This window comes from Cannabis sativa, chromosome 3 (assembly GCF_029168945.1).
Source record: "Cannabis sativa cultivar Pink pepper isolate KNU-18-1 chromosome 3, ASM2916894v1, whole genome shotgun sequence".
NCBI lineage: Eukaryota > Viridiplantae > Streptophyta > Magnoliopsida > Rosales > Cannabaceae > Cannabis > Cannabis sativa.
The window spans coordinates 31,011,205-31,028,154 of record NC_083603.1 but is presented as its reverse complement, the minus strand read 5'-3'; the positions used below and the strand labels follow the sequence as shown (position 1 = coordinate 31,028,154).

Genomic DNA, 16,950 nt, shown 5'->3' with positions numbered 1-16,950 from the left:
ATTTACTTGGTAAATTCTTGATCTGCTTATTGGAAGCTCGGTTATATAGGCCCATGGTCCCCCTACTAGTTGAGACCATACTGCTTGTAAGACTCAGTTAATTGATTTTAGTTAATCAATTATAATTCTAAAATTAGACTATGTCTAGTTTATGAATTTTCACTAAGCAAGGGCAAAATTGTGAAGAAAAGAGATTCTAGGTTTTATTTATTAATTAAGAGACTTTATATGTCTAATTAATAAATATATTAAATGACAATATTATTTAATAATTAATTTTTAGTTATTAAATAATTGGAATTGGCATTTAAGTGGTTAAATTAGAAAATTGACGTTTTTGAGAAAATGGGATGGAACAATGACAAAATGGCAAAATTACAAAATGGTTACCTAAACCTATCGCCGGACACACTTAGAATTTACCATTTATTTGTCTATTATTTTAATGCCAAATAATTCTAACCTAAACTTAGGTGGTTACCTATAAATAGATAGTGATGGCTTCAGGAAAAAGATGATGCATCTCATTCCTTGAGAGAAAATTCTAAGCCTTCTACCTATACCCTAGCCTCCACTCTCTACCTCTCTTTTCTTCTTCAATTGTTTAGCCTTTGAGTGAATTAGTGAGTGCCCACACACATCAAGTGGTATCTCAATCATAGTGTGGAAGATTGTGAAAAATCCAACCAACAAGAAGGAGAATTAACATCAAGGAAGGAGAGAAGGAGATCCAGGTTCAGATCTTGGTGATGCACTGCTACAGAAAAGAATCAAGAGCTAGAGATCTGAACGGAAGGAGTCATTATATTTCACTACACCCAATGTAAGGTTTTCTTAAAACCTTATGTGTTTATTTCAATGTTTTAGAATTCATATTAGGATGTTAATGAAACATAGTTGTTAGTAAATCTAGATCCTGGTAAAATATTTCCTACATTTATTACCTGAGTTGAAAATTTGACATGGTCTGAGGTGGAGCAACATAAGAACATTTCAGCCTTTTTACCAAACATTATTGCCTCCAAGGAACCACTTGAGTCATTAAGTTGTACAGTGATTCTAGTTCTGAATACATTGCAATGTAACATACTATATGTAATGTTTTGTCACGTGTGAATTTGAACTGAAGTTATTTTTTATAAAATAAAACATATTTGATATGATAATATAGTGAAATGGAGAAATTATAAATAATTTATAAAACATGAGAAAGTAAAATATAGAAAATAGAAAATGTAGATTGCGTTAAAAGTAAGACAAATCGTGGTTCAGGTGTTGCATTTTTAGTGCATTTTATACAAGTGAATGCTTGATTGAAGTCAGTAGTTGTAATTCTTTTACACTCGCTACATACCATGTACCAAAGTGTTTGTGTTGAATTTGTGATAGTAATTGAAGTTGTGGTCCAATATGTCTTACCCTAAAACATTAATCAATTTTGTTTGGAGTTTTGGAGTGGTAAACAAATGCAGAGATAATTAAAGTTCAACAAGTAAATTAGCTCAACTGGTTTAATGGCATTTATAGGTGTCATAAGATGTAGTTGAGGTTTTATTAGATGGGACAAGTGAAAATATGGTAATAATGTTAATTGATTTCCTCAGCTCAATTAATGCTGAGATTTGGTTTTCTTTATATAGAAAAGGATGGCCAATGGCCAATTACAAACGTGAGCAAATTGCTCATTACAGCTGGCAAAATTATAGGTAAAAGAGAATATTTTCAAATACAATGATTGGCATAAAATGGTAAAAAATCTTCCTTGAATTCAGCAGCAGTAAATGGCATTGTGACACTTGTGCATTGGCTGGACCACTGCTATAACAGAAAAGATTCAAAGGATCTTTTCTTGATTCTTAGGATATCACAGTAGTGAATTCTCTATAGTGCAGAGTACAGCAGCCTCATGTGTACTCCTCTGCTTCATTTTCTTTAACATCCCCTCTCAAACGGAGGGGGGAATTCATGACTCCAAGTTTGTCGACAAGGAAATGAAACCGAGAGCTTGTCAAACCTTTTGTCAAACAATCTGCCACTTGATCTGAGGATGGTATGTATCTCACCTCCAGTTCTTTTCTAAGCACTTTATCTCTAACATAGTGAATGTCAATCTCAATATGTTTTGTTCTAGCATGAAACACAGGGTTTGAAGCAAGGGCACTTGCTCCTAGATTGTCGCACCAAGTGACAGCAGTTTTAAGAGGGAAGCCAATTTCTTTCAGCAGAGATTCTATCCATGATATTTCAGCCGAGACATGAGCTAAAGCACGATATTCAGATTCCGTGCTCGATCTTGATACAACGTGTTGCTTTTTGGAGGACCATGAAACAAGTGTGTTGCCAAGATAAACACAATACCCTGCAACAGATTTTCGATCATCAGGGCAGCAAGCCCAGTCCGCATCAGAAAAACCAGTGATGTTAAGTTGAGAATCACAGCTGATGTGAAGACCTTTGTTCATGCTTCCTTTGAGATATCTCAGAACACGTTTGGCACCACTCCAATGTGCTGTCGTGGGAGCCTTCAAGAACTGGCTCAATTTGTTAACAGCATAGGCAATATCTGGACGAGTGTGACAGAGATATTGCAGTCGTCCAATGACGCTTCTATAGGCTGTGATGTCGTGCAATGGCTCTCCATCATTAAGGGACATTGGCTTCCCTGCTGTGGCTGGTGTGGGACACGGCTTGAGATTGATGAACTTGGTTCTTTTCAATAAATCTTCAATGTATTTTGTCTGTGTTAAGTAAAGGCCTGTCTCGTCCCTGTACACTTCAATTCCAAGAAAAAAATGTAAAGAACCGAGATCTTTCAATGTAAATTTTCTGTTAAGTTCAACAATAAAATCATTTACTTTCTTGTTGTTATTTCCAGTCACTATTATATCATCCACATAAACTAGAGCTATGATAAAAGTGGTGCCATTTTTGAAGAAGAACAGAGACGTATCTGCTCTCGAGTTTTTAAAATTCCAACTCAACAGTGTTGCCCTCAACTTGTCGAACCATGCTCTAGGAGCCTGCTTCAAGCCGTATAGAGACTTGTTCAATTTGCAAACAAAATGTTCTCTCCCTTTCTCTTCGAATCCTTCAGGTTGTGCCATGAAAACATCCTCTTCAAGTGTCCCATTTAAAAAGGCATTATTTATGTCTAATTGCCTTATATCCCAGCCTTTAGAGACTGCTATAGCAAGGATAATTCTGACTGTTGAGGCTTTGATGACTGGACTAAAAGTCTCTCCAAAATCAATTCCCGGTCTTTGATGAAAGCCTTTAGCAACTAGCCGTGCTTTGAGTCTTTGGAGAGATCCATCAGAGTTGAACTTTTCTCTAAACACCCATTTATTGCCAATTAAGTTCTGACCAGGTGCAGGAGGAACAAGAACATAAGTTTTGTTGGCTTTTAGGGCTGTAATTTCTTCATTCATAGCATTGTTCCAGCCTTTGTGTGCAAGTGCTTCAACAACACTTGTTGGTTCCCTAGATCGAGGGTTCCAAACTGCTTCTCCCATGAACACCTTGGGCTTGAAGATGCCAGCCTTGGCTCTGGTGATCATCGGGTGTCCAGCAGTAGCCTGAGTAGTGGAGGCAGTCGACTGTTCAGCAGGAGTTACAGCAGCTTCAGCAGGATTTAAGGCCAATTCAGGATCAAAGAAGGCTGTAGCAATGGGACTAGGAGGATGATGTTCAGATAATCCCCTCTCACCACCTGAAGGAGAGCCAGTAGATGAGCGAGAAGTGAGAGGAGTGACAGTAGGATGTACCTGAGAGTTGTGAGACTGAGAAGTTGAGGATTCTGCTCCTTGAGTGCTTAAGGATGGACTTTCAGAAGTGAGCCGAGGGCCTGCAATTGGTATAACAGAGGGAAAAATAGACCAAGTAGAACTTTGTATAATCACTGGTTTTTCAGATTGATAGTTGTTAAGAAATCCTGTTTGAAAGGGAAATTCAAGTTCATTAAATACGACATCTCGTGAAATATAGATGCGACCAGTAGGACTTAGACATTTATACCCTTTGTGTGAATCACTATAGCCAAGGTTCACACATTTGGTGGAATGAAATTGAAACTTATGTGCTTGATAAGGTCTTAGGCAAGGGAAACAAGCAACACCAAAGGTTTTAAGGAACTTGTAATCGGGTATTTTGTTGTAAAGTAATTCGAATGGTGTTTTGTGATCAAGGACAGGTGTGGGAAGTCTATTAATTAAATAGACAGCAGTTGAGAATGCATCCCACCAATATTTGAGTGGCATGCTAGATTGAGCTAACAAGGTTAACCCCATTTCTACTATATGCCTATGTTTTCGTTCAGCTCTCCCATTTTGGGAAGAGGTGTGAGGGCATGAGTGATGGAAATTAATGCCATGAGTGACAACAAAATCCGACAACACTTGATACTCTCCCCCACCATCTGTCCTAAGTCCCTTAATTTTCCTTTCAAATTGATTTTCAGCCAAGGATTTAAAAGCAAGAAAAGCATCACAAGCTTCAGATTTATTTTTCAATGGGTATATCCATGTGTATCTAGTGCAATCATCAACAAAGTGAATGTAATATTTAAAGCCATGGTTGGAAGTGATGGGAGAGGGTCCCCATAAATCAGTATGCACTAGATCTAAAACTTTCAAAGCCCTACTGTTGGAATGCTTAAAAGGAAGAGAGTGAGATTTGCCATATTGACATGCATCACAAAAATGATCAACTTCATTCTTAGAAAATTTAACATTGCATGTATTTAAAACTTGATGTAAAACTCTAGAGGATGGATGGCCTAGTCTCCTATGCCAAACATCTTTTGTGGAAATGACAAACTTATCAGTTTTAGACTGATTTACATGAGACTTGGTTTTAAAAGCTAAACCAGTAAAAGGATTGTTCTTAAAACCAGTAGACTTAGGTGATAAAAAACTGAAATAGGCTGACTTGTTTTGAGGCACTTGAAGTTGATAAAGTCCATCCTTAAGCATCCCTTGAAGTAGAACCCTCCTTGTTGCTTTGTCCTTCACAAAACAAAAATTGGAATGGAATTCAATAATCACATCATTATCGGTGGTGAGTTTAGAAACACTAAGAAGATTTTTAGCAATGGTAGGAACAAGCAACATTTCATTTAGTTTAAGATATTGTCCTGTTTTTGTGCATAACTTGCCATTCCCAAAGTGAGAAATGACAAGTTTATCACCATTCCCTACTGTCACTTTCTCCTTACCACCATATTCTTGCTTCTGGGGTATCACAGATGGATCAGCTGTGATGTGATTACTTGCACCACTATCTGCAAACCAAGCTTCACTGTCAAGAATCTCAGGTGTAGCAATGAAAGCCGAAGGGTTGTTGGTGTTTTGGCTGGTTTTGTTCTGGTTTGAGGAGTGTGGATCAGACCCCATAAAGCTGTCATCGAATCGGTTATAGCAAATGGCAGCTGAGTGGCCATATTTCCCACACACTTGGCATGTAGGTTTAGAGTTGTTGGTTCTTCCACGGCCACGAGATCTACCTCCACCGCCTCTGTTGAAGTGTCTCCCTCCATTGTTGTTGCTATTTCCTCTGCCTCTGCTTCCTTGAGTGGGTCGATGTGCATAGTTGGCATGAGGATCAGAGAAAGTTGTGTGGTTTTTATTTAGAGATGAACCTCCTTGCAACCTTTCCACTTTGCTGTCAAAACTGAGAAGCAGCTCCTGAAGTTCTTGCCAGCTGGTTTTTGCACGGGCTTCAATTTGCAGAACAATGGTTAGGTAGTTACTATCAAGACCAGAAAGGACATTTGTTACCAGTTGAGCTTCAGGATATGGCTCTCCTGCAAGAGCCAGAGAATCTGCCCAACTCTTCTTTTGCCTGAGGTAATCGATCATGGAGGTGTTTCCCTTCTTTGTTGTCTGTATGAGAGTTCGCGTATCATCCATTTTGGATTTCGAATGTGCAGCATAGAGTTGTTCCAGGGCACGCCATAAACCTGCTGCACTTGTTGATCCCATCACCTCAGAGGCTATTGTTTCAGTCATAGAGCTGTACAACCAGCCCATGAGTAACTGGTCATTAACAATCCAGTTCTCATACTCAGGATTGAGTGTGGTGATAACTTCAGCACCATCTTCAGTGAGACCCGTAGAGACATATTCAGAAGGACAAACATTAGAACCATTTAGAAATCCGTCAAGACGATAACCCCTTACTATGGTGGAGACCATTGTCTTCCACAAACTGTAGTTGTTCATGTCAAGCTTTAAAGATTATGGCTGGTTTAGAGTGCTGAAATGGTGTGGGACATGGAGCTGGGTATTCTTTGGGCAAGCTCGGCATTTGTGGAGATTGCGGCGATATGACGGGATTTCCTGCATTTGATTGCGCCTGACTGTTGGTTGACATCTTGGCTCTGATACCAAGTGAAAATATGGTAATAATGTTAATTGATTTCCTCAGCTCAATTAATGCTGAGATTTGGTTTTCTTTATATAGAAAAGGATGGCCAGTGGCCAATTACAAACGTGAGCAAATTGCTCATTACAGCTGGCAAAATTATAGGTAAAAGAGAATATTTTCAAATACAATGATTGGTGTCACGGGCTCACCTTTTCAGGCAGCGGAACACCCGTGCGGCACCTTGACTTCTCTAAGCCAAGGTCAGCCTTCCAACCATCCGAGTAACAATGGGCTCATTTTTCGCGCGACCGTGTGCCTCGGGCACACTCCCGTCTCTCGAACAACTCCCGCCGAGTCATGCTCGCAAGCATCCATGAGTGCATTCATGTACCGAGACTCTCTAGCCAAGATACTCGCACTGTCCATAGGTTCCCACCATGGTCAGACAAATCCCAACACCGACGCTCACCTTGTCACTCGTGACCAAGGTAGCATGTGTGGCGAGATGCCAACACCAAGCCAACGTGCCAACGCCTCTATCATGCCCCATTCGATACTGTCCGAATAGTCTCCCTCGTCGCCCAAGGACTCCCATACGTCCATGGACCAATCCTCAAGGCGCCATGCCTCCACGCATGTTGGCAGGCCCTCAAGACAAGCCACCAAACCAGTTGCATACATTAGACCTCTGTCCCTTTCCAACATGGTGCATCCGTCCCATGCGCGTATGCAAATTAGTCCACGAATGACTACCCGTGTCATCTCGTGTTGAGACTCGTGGCCTAGGCGCACCACGACGTCTCTTGGAGGATCTAGGCCACGTCTCGTGCAAGCGGCATACCGGCAAGCCAAGGGAAACATACCATTGAACCTCTGGCGGCATTCTTCGACGCACTACCGGGTCGGCCCGATAATGTCCATGAGTACTCCAACTCATGGAGACATATGAGTCCCCTCGTGGTCCTCATATGCCCGCCCTACTAGTCCCACTGACTAGTAGTAGCTCACTTAGCACCAAGGTGCAAGGGGTGGTAGAGAGCGGACACCAGGGTACCCCTTAAAGAGCATTCTGAGCTTTTAGCCTTCTACCGGGAACATAGATGATTTTTGCTCTGTAGACATATGGGAAGCACCATATACCAAATCACCTAGTTTCGCCAAACCGATTGCACCATTCTATTTGTAAACTCAAATAAATGGCGAATACCAAGTCCCGTCCCATTCCGGACAATATTGAAGATATTTACGAAAATGCCACTGCATACAACTAAGCATCAGCATGCCACCTGCATGCACCACAACATGCCCCACCACTTGACCACCACTTGGCCAACTTGTGGGCATCACTTAGCTTGTAACGTGCCATCATAGACTGCACGTAACATTCTCCCCCACTTCAACATGTCGATGCCCTCATCGACGGACCGCAGGCAAATCCTCCTGATCTCGACTCCTAAGCTTACCCCAAGCTTCTCCCGAATCCTAAGTCTGCACTTGTCCCCCTACCTCCGTAGAACCACCCTCTTGGTGATGATCTCGCACGCCCACTCTTAGACTTGATCAAAGACCCTGTGCCACTGTCGCTATTCAGATCCACCCATGGAGTAGTGCCTGCTGCACAGAATACTTCCCTACATGAACTCCTCCGAGTCCATCACGGCGTCCTACAGTCGACCAAGTAGCCACTTGCAACACCGACCCTGAAGCTACCACATCCTCTGATTGCAGCTCACTCGCCAATCGTCCAATGCATACTCCTTTTGACACGGATTAAGTATGGTGCACCCCTCGGGGTGAGGTTCGCAAACCAACCGTTCCCAACGGCACCTACAAAACACGCTTCCACTGAAGCTAAGTCCCTCTGGAAACTTCACATGCCAACTCTATGGCGCACCATCCTCCTGATGGCGATCGAGCAAGACACACTCATCGCAGGATAAAGTTTGGTGCGTCCCACCTGGACGAGGCTCGCAAGCCAACTGCATCCAATGCAGCACCAAGTGCACTCTTGCACCTAATTTCTTCGCGAAGTTGACAACATTGGCCCTCCGGCCCAACCGCATACCCACGGCTTCATGCAAAGGTCCCGGCGACCCACCGCATGCCGGCTCCTACGAGCTCAGCTTGTGTCGGCTCCCAAAACTGTGTCACAAGTTTGTATCCCCAAAATCAACCCTGCATCCTCTGATGACTCGTTAACTTTCGACAAACTTGCTGACACCCAGTCTTACTCTTAAGACTTGAAGTCATCCCAATCCGCTATCTCCCATCGGCATATGTTCTCTGAACCATTCGGCTTACAGTGTCCCATACAACACCAGTGTTCCCATAAACACAAAACATGCCCATAACATGCCGCAAACTAGCTCAGTCTTGATCTCAGTCTACGCCCTTGCATATTGTCTATCTGCAGCTTGCAGCAATCATGCAAGTCTTCACCCTGAACAACCAATCTGTTGCAGTGTTTCCCTCTGGATTCACACACGGCGAACAAGTACCCTGATTCTTCAAACACATGAATTAGTGGGCTCCCCCACTTCAACTTGGGAAACAACTTCTCTCTTAGAGGAATATCCCTCAAGATATAGCTCGCAAGCTAACCGCATACTCGCATACGGTTCCTCCACTCCACATTTCACTTTGATGAAGATGTTGAACTAATGCCTCGATCATTCTGACTCTTCGCCCCTCGACATTTCATTGTTGCCTTAGTACCCTAGTCCTACTGACTTTTGCCTTCGGCCAACATTGCCATGGTGTTATCTTAGTACCTGAGTCCTGCGGACTTTCACCCTAGATAACTGGCTCTGCCTGTGTCCTGAATCTTCTTGACTTTACATCCTGAACAACAATCAATCTCCATGATACTCATCTCGATGCTTGTAATGAATAAGTAATCTTGTTAAGTGAACCGTGAAGGTCTCTCCCCCACTTCATCTGTTGGCGTCCTCGACAACATGCTCACACGCAAGTGCCTGACCGCCCCAACTCTTCATGCACACCATGTCATCTAAGAGTGCATCCCGCAGGATGTGACTCTCGAGTCAACTATTTCATTAGCACCCCTGTCGATTTCCACTTGCATGCACTAACTTCCCACTCAACCATCCAACTGATTCACACTTGCATCACGCCCTTCTGGCTCCCACGGTGTACTAAGTTCCAATGACGCAGCCCTCTGGCCTTCATGTAAACTGTAGCACCCTTCTCGACCTTCGCAGGCCAACATGACTACTAAGTCTCACTGGCACGGCCCTCTGGCCTCCACACAAACTCTAGCGCCATCTCAATGCTTGCGCTCGGTCTTCTCAGCCCTGCTGGCTTCCTTGATGCCTTTATTCCACAACTCCGCAACTCTATCGATGTCTTTGTGTGGCTTACGCCCTATGGCGATTTAACAAGCCAACACATTCCACTCAACTGCCTCGGCTCTTCCATATGGATCAAATAAAACTCGCATGCGAACACCTCCAAGTACAACCATCTTCTGACGATTGCGGCCTCTGCCTGCCTTGGTCTCCATGTGCGTCCCTCTCGACACACAATGTAGCAACTGAAGCATTCCATGTCTATCCCAATTAGACCCATCTCAGTTATCAACTCTCGACCTCTGTCGTGACTAACAAGGATTTGACGGTCCCTGCACTACTTCCACACTCCTGCCAGCAAGCTTCCTTTTCAACAAAAGCGCCTCCTGCGGCTTACAATGTCACTCAGGCAAACATGGCCTAGTGTACCAAGCATACAGCTTGGACTATCCTCTCAACCTTGTCCTATGCCAACGAGTTTCAAACATTCTGTTGCGCCTCTCTACAGTCTCACGTGGTAGTTGTCTTTCTAGCATCTCTGAACTTGACTCGAAGCAACCATCAACGTCTCCTCTCTAGGATGTCCAGTATTCCCATGAAGAAAAGCAACCCAGTCTTAACTCCATCTCAGCCTACTGATCCTCTTTAAAAGGCTAACTGGCTCAACGACGTCTTGTTCCAACATTAGGACCATCTCGATCCGTCCACACGCCTACATCCTGCAGGATAGGCCGACCCGGGTTCACCTCCCACCGAGATGAACTTGGCTCGATACCAACCGTCACGGGCTCACCTTTTCGGGCGGCGGAACACCGTGCGGCACCTTGACTTCTCTAAGCCAAGGTCGGCCTTCCAACCATCCGAGTAACAATGGGCTCATTTTCGCGCGACCGTGTGCCTCGGGCACACTTCCGTCTCTCGAACAACTCCCGCCGAGTCATGCTCGCAAGCATCCATGAGTGCATTCATGTACCGAGACTCTCTAGCCAAGATACTCGCACTGTCCATAGGTTCCCACCATGGTCAGACAAATCCCAACACCGACGCTCACCTTGTCACTCGTGACCAAGGTAGCATGTGTGGCGAGATGCCAACACCAAGCCAACGTGCCAACGCCTCTATCATGCCCCATTCGATACTGTCCGAATAGTCTCCCTCGTCGCCCAAGGACTCCCATACGTCCATGGACCAATCCTCAAGGCGCCATGCCTCCACGCATGTTGGCAGGCCCTCAAGACAAGCCACCAAACCAGTTGCATACATTAGACCTCTGTCCCTTTCCAACATGGTGCATCCGTCCCATGCGCGTATGCAAACTAGTCCACGAATGACTACCCGTGTCATCTCGTGTTGAGACTCGTGGCCTAGGCGCACCACGACGTCTCTTGGAGGATCTAGGCCACGTCTCGTGCAAGCGGCATACCGGCAAGCCAAGGGAAACGTACCATTGAACCTCTGGCGGCATTCTTCGACGCACTACCGGGTCGGCCCGATAATGTCCATGAGTACTCCAACTCATGGAGACATATGAGTCCCCTCGTGGTCCTCATATGCCCGCCCTACTAGTCCCCACTGGCTAGTAGTAGCTCACTTAGCACCAAGGTGCAAGGGGTGGTGGAGAGCTGACACCAGGGTACCCCCTTAAAGAGCATTCTGAGCTTTTAGCCTTCTACCAGGAACATAGATGATTTTTGCTCTGTAGACATATGGGAAGCACCATATACCAAATCACCTAGTTTCGCCAAACCGATTGCACCATTCTATTTGTAGACCCAAATAAATGGCGAATACCAAGTCCCGTCCCGATCCGGACAATATTGAAGATATTTACGAAAATGCCACTGCATACAACTAAGCATCAGCATGCCACCTGCATGCACCACAACATGCCCCACCACTTGACCACCACTTGGCCAACTTGTGGGCATCACTTAGCTTGTAACGTGCCATCATAGACTGCACGTAACAATTGGCATAAAACGGTAAAAAATCTTCCTTGAATTCAGCAGCAGTAAATGGCATTGTGACACTTGTGCATTGGCTGGACCACTGCTATAACAGAAAAGATTCAAAGGATCTTTTCTTGATTCTTAGGATATCACAGTAGTGAATTCTCTGCAGTGCAGAGTACAGCAGCCTCATGTGTACTCCTCTGCTTCATTTTCTTTAACAGGACATGGATTCTAAGCATGTTTTCTTATTCATTCTGGGGTCTTGAAGAAAAGTTTCATTTTCAGTACACCTGACAGTAAGTGTAAATGAGAAATTATTAGTCAAGTTTATGTTATATATATTTGAAGCTAAACGTAAGGGTTACTTACCACCGCCTCAGTGTTTGTACTTTAGCAACATTTGGATTGATCATGAGAGAGCTGTCTATCTTTGTTGATAATGAGATTTCTAAAATACAAAATATGAAATGGTAAACATGATAATACATGTAAATTTGGAAGATAACAATAACGTTTAAAACAAAGTAATGGGAAATCAAAGAATAAAATGAGATAATGATCTACCATTAAATGATGTGACTTTCAGACGTCTAGCAACAATGATAGGCGTAGTAGCTATTAATTTTGTAATTGTAGCACATTCATTAACAACAAAATGTCCCCAGCATGTCAGGCCAATTGGTTTTTTCCTGTATAATAGCTTTCAATTATTAACAAAAATAAAGAAATGTAATCTAAATGTACATGAATTTTGTTTTGTAATCTTACTCTTCATTAACAACTATTAGCTCTTGTAAGTCTTGCAAACAATTACTGGTGTATATTTGCTTCTTAGGATTCACAATAATTGCAACTGCCATCAAGTCTGTATAAACAAAGAAACCAAGAAAAAAGTTATTAATATTTTCACTTGTATAGCAATATGTTAATATAAGCAAATTGAAAAGAGCAATATAATTACCAACTGAAGTTGATTGATCCATATGATCTGAGAAGCTAACAAAAGGAGTGAAATTGTATTCTACTAAAGTTAACATTGAGATATCTTCCTGTGGCACATTTTCAACTAAAGTACATCTACTATTTATTACCCATTCATATGGTATCTCTAGTACTTGATATTGTGGTTTTGTAAATTTGACATAGGTGTTTGATATTTAGTAGCATCCGTGAACAGCCAAGGTATTTTGGAACTTCTCGATGTCATCATCATATATAGTGGTCTGGATTTGTGTTTTCTATACAAGAGTGAAATAAATTTTCAGTTAGCAAAATGAAGAGAAAATGAGCAGACATTTTGCGTATAATGAAAGCTAGGAAATAATTAAGTTGAAGAATAAATAGTGACATCTAAAGAATACCGTAAATGAACGAAAATTAGTAGTAAAAAATGTTAAAAATTAACTTCAAAATAGCTATCTATTATCTTCAAAAATACTATTTGAGAGAAGAAGAATTGAACAAGAAAAGGAGATAATATGTTTATCAGCTAACCTGCGAATCAGATAGTAGCAAGTTTTGATTTCTTTTTGTAGCATTTCGAGCAGTTTTCGGCATTCCTTTCTCTAGAACAATCACTTTCACCCTCCATTTTGTTTCTGATGGGTGAATATCTTTAATAAATTTCTCAATTGTTGCCATTAAAACCTGAAATGAATAGAAATGATTAAGGTTCGCAAAAGAAGTGATCAACCAAATAGAGTCATATTGTTATATTGTGAGGTATAATCTATTATCTTGCAGCAAAATCATGCCAAAAAAATAAAACAGTTGCAACATTAAAAAACAATGAGGACAACAAGATATGCAATATTTGTTAGAATGGAGGATTACTCTCACAATAGTGTTATTGATATAAATTCAACTTGGACATGTGTAAAATAAGTAACAAAGAGATGCTCCCTAATGTCCATGAGAGCTAAAAGTTTGTACCTCACACTACAACACTATCATATAGTATCTGTAGTATACAAAATCATAGTGACATATTATTATTAATTTACAAACACAAGTCTATTTTTGGTTTCATTTAGAAAAAGAACAAATGGGAACTGAATCTAACACTGATAAAAAAAAAGGAATTTATAAAATTTCAATTGAAACAGTAAATATTATTAGCTATAGAATTGTACCAATTTTATTTCAATACCCAATCATGGAAACCAATTACCAATCGAAGTTGAGAAAGAACAAGATAACAAAGAAGAATTGCACGCTGAAACAGATAAATTATAAGGCAAATCAGTATAACATTGAAGAAAGAAAAGTGCATTAAGTTGGCTAGTGTGAAATGACATGAAAACATTGTTAAACATGAGAAAATTCGGTCTCCGTGTATGTAAAGCTCAACAAAAAGTTTAGACCATACTTTGGTGTACCTCAAAATTGTTATCAAACAATTGACCGATCCCAATTCCGTACAAAGCTGGAATAGATAAAATAAGAAAGCTAAGAAAATACCAACCTTACGTGACCAAGTCCTGCAATGAACAAAGAGCAAACCCAAGCAAAGCACAAGATGTTGTTGAGCCTTCAAAAGAAACTGGTTATCATGACAAAGCCACAGTGGGCAATTCATCAAACATGTGAGGTGCAATATTAAAAGAGTGTTGATTAACAAATTATTAACATATGGAATCATACTCCAAACTTATATAAAGAATAATTGTCATATAAAGAATAGAAACACAATCCAAAAAATTAGAGAAAAAACTATTCATTACCCCTTTTCCTTTTTCTTTTTGCCTCCCACTTGTACAACAAACTCCAATAGATAAGAGAGAAATGAAAGTTATAGTTTTTGCAGAAAGAGAGAGAACTAAGATTTACTTGCTTAGGTAGCTAACAATTAAGGATTGGTACTAACAATAACAATGACACCAAAGTTTCAATAAATGCAGTAGTGGAAGTAGTTTAAGTGTTTGAGGCCTTGAGAAATAGTAGAAATTGTAACTGAAAAGAGAGTTTATGAAGGTACCTTTTTTTTTGCACTCAAGTGACGAGCTTGATTTTTTTGGTTGGCAAGTGAAATGATACAGCAATGTTACTGGAGAGTTCGAACAGATGAAGTGGGTAGAAAATGAAGGATACACATCTTCTAGTAAAAGCAAAAAGAGAGACACATGTAGGTTTGTGTGAATGATAGCTATCAATTTTTATGACTACTAAGTGTAATAGAACCTTGTAGAAATTACAGTAATAAAAAAAATGAAAGATTAGTTTTTAATTTTTGATAATATATTCCAAAAAAAAATTAATAAATATTAATATAATAAAAAAGATAAAATAATAACTTACCAAAACAATTATATTGATGTACAAGTGTAGTTAAGAGTCATCAATATATGAATGAAAATTTGAGAAAAGACAAAAAAAAAATATGAGAAAAAGAGACAAAGTTGTAAGGAATCATGAGGGAATATTCTATTATTGACACTTCTATATTAATAGTAAGATATGAGAGTTGTATTCATAATGTGTATATATATATACCGCACTCCTTCGTATACGTCAGGAGTCTATTGATGAGAAGGGGCTGGAGAAAGCTAATTGGGTTCAAGCTTTCCCCAGCCCCTTCTCATCAATGGACTCCTGACGTATACGAAGGAGTGCGGTATATACATATACACATTATGAATACAACTCTCATATCTTACTATTAATATAGAAGTGTCAATAATAGAATATTCCCTCATGATTCCTTAGAACTTTGTCTCTTTTTCTCATATTTTTTTTTTTGTCTTTTCTCAAATTTTCATTCATATATTGATGACTCGTAACTACACTTGTACATCAATATAATTGTTTTGGTATTGTAGTAGTATTAGTAGTACTGTGATGATAAGTTAAAAAGAAAGATTAATTGTAAACACACACTAGTTATTACAAACTTATAATACAAGATTTTAATATAAGATTGAATATTATAGTTACAATACTTAGTTTGAGTTTTATGTTTTTCGATCACTTATGTTTTACTGTAATGGGGTTGCTTCATTTTTTTATTGTTTTTTGTCTTTTTTTTTTTTTTTTTTTTTTTATATATTATAAGTTTCTCATATTATCTTTTTATAGAGTGAAAACTAGATTTGTAGATTTTTTTATTATAAATTTTACTTTTATATAATTAAAGGAGAAATTTGGGGTCAAACCCCTTTATGTTTATATTTATAGATACTTAACCCCCTTATATTATTTTTTAGTGGTAAAACTATTTGATGTTTACTTCTCTTGGCAAATTTATAGTATAAATTAACTTTAACGGTTAAATCCCACATAAGACTGCCACTGTGTACATTTATGTACACATGACATATATTTATTGCTCTAAATAAATTTAATTATTTAAATATTATAAAAACTAATTATAAATTATTTATAAATAAAATAACAAAATAATCTTTTTTTCTGTAATTTAACAATTTTTTTTTTATTCTTTTCTTCTTCTCCGCTCACCCACCCTCATCATCACAAGTGCCATCTTCATCACCACCCACCATTGACCACCATTAAATCAACCCACAATCACTACAATCTATTCCTCAATTACAAATTAACACCTAAACAAAAAACAAATTCAAGTTTAAGAAAAAAAATCTCAGTTTCAGATTTCAATCAAGAACAAAAAAAAATAAAGAAATAAAATGTAAAGTAGGATATCTGCCTCTCAACGCCGGATCCCAACAACGAACTTGAAGCTCCTCCACCATCAGACGAACCCATACACCGACGGATCCCAACGCCATACTCGAAGCTCCGCATCTCAGCGTCGACATATCCAAATGCAAAGTCGAAGCTCTGTCGCTCAACTCCGACAGACCCAAATGCAAAGTCGAAGCTCTGCCGCTCAACTCCAACAGACCCAAACGAATGGACGTAATCTTGAGGTGGTCGATAATTTCTGGGTTTGCGATTTGAACCTTGATTTAAGGGTTTGTATTCTGTTAGATTTATCAATGGAAGAAAAATATTTTATACCAAAAAAGAATGAAAAAAAGAAGAATGAAGATGAGATGATGATTTTCTTTTAAGTTAGTATAAAAAGATGATTGAGGAAGAGATATATTTGGGCTTTTTTCCAATCGGAGAAGAAGAAGATGGGGAGTGAAATATGAATAAAATTAGTTTTTATTTTGTTATTTTACTTGAAAATAATTTATAATTAGTTTTTATAATGTTTAAATAATTAAATTTATTTGGACCAATAAATATATGCCACATATAAATAAATGTACACAATGGCAGTCTTATGTGATATTTAACAGTCAAAGTTAACTTATATTTTAAATTTGCCAACAGAAGTAAACATAAGATAGTATTACCACCAA

The 16,950-nt window shown here is 39.8% G+C and overlaps 1 protein-coding gene across 18 annotated transcripts; it reads right to left on the bottom strand.

Annotated features, from left to right (window-relative positions):
• Positions 1 to 290: 290 nt before the first annotated feature.
• LOC115711403 (replication protein A 70 kDa DNA-binding subunit B) lies at positions 291 to 15,060 on the bottom strand. 18 transcript variants are annotated; one of them, XM_061111833.1, is made up of 11 exons: positions 14,921 to 15,060; positions 14,490 to 14,720; positions 14,088 to 14,165; positions 13,118 to 13,270; positions 12,585 to 12,861; positions 12,392 to 12,488; positions 12,188 to 12,312; positions 11,993 to 12,071; positions 11,849 to 11,913; positions 1,508 to 1,566; positions 291 to 1,420 (listed from the first exon to the last, which is right to left on the bottom strand). In XM_061111833.1, the coding sequence occupies exons 5-11, from the start codon at positions 12,658 to 12,660 to the stop codon at positions 1,196 to 1,198; spliced, it is 726 nt and encodes a 241-aa protein (XP_060967816.1). In that variant the 5' UTR covers positions 12,661 to 12,861; positions 13,118 to 13,270; positions 14,088 to 14,165; positions 14,490 to 14,720; positions 14,921 to 15,060; the 3' UTR covers positions 291 to 1,195. The 18 variants fall into 18 exon arrangements, with proteins under 18 accessions (XP_060967816.1, XP_060967823.1, XP_060967812.1 ...); XM_061111840.1 differs by lacking the exon at positions 14,921 to 15,060 and adding an exon at positions 13,756 to 13,838 and having other exon boundaries at positions 14,088 to 14,153; positions 14,601 to 14,871; XM_061111829.1 differs by lacking the exons at positions 14,490 to 14,720; positions 14,921 to 15,060 and adding exons at positions 13,756 to 13,838; positions 14,347 to 14,483.
• Positions 15,061 to 16,950: the final 1,890 nt, after the last annotated feature.

Coding starts and splice junctions, on each gene's coding strand:
- LOC115711403 (XM_061111833.1), bottom strand. CDS start 12,660: ATGTTAACTTTAGTAGAATACAATTTCACTCCTTTTGTTAGCTTCTCA. Junction 12,313..12,391: donor CTAATAGTTGTTAATGAAGA/GTAAGATTACAA, acceptor GCTATTATACAG/GAAAAAACCAATTGGCCTGA. Junction 1,421..1,507: donor CTATAAATGCCATTAAACCA/GTTGAGCTAATT, acceptor TTAATGTTTTAG/GGTAAGACATATTGGACCAC.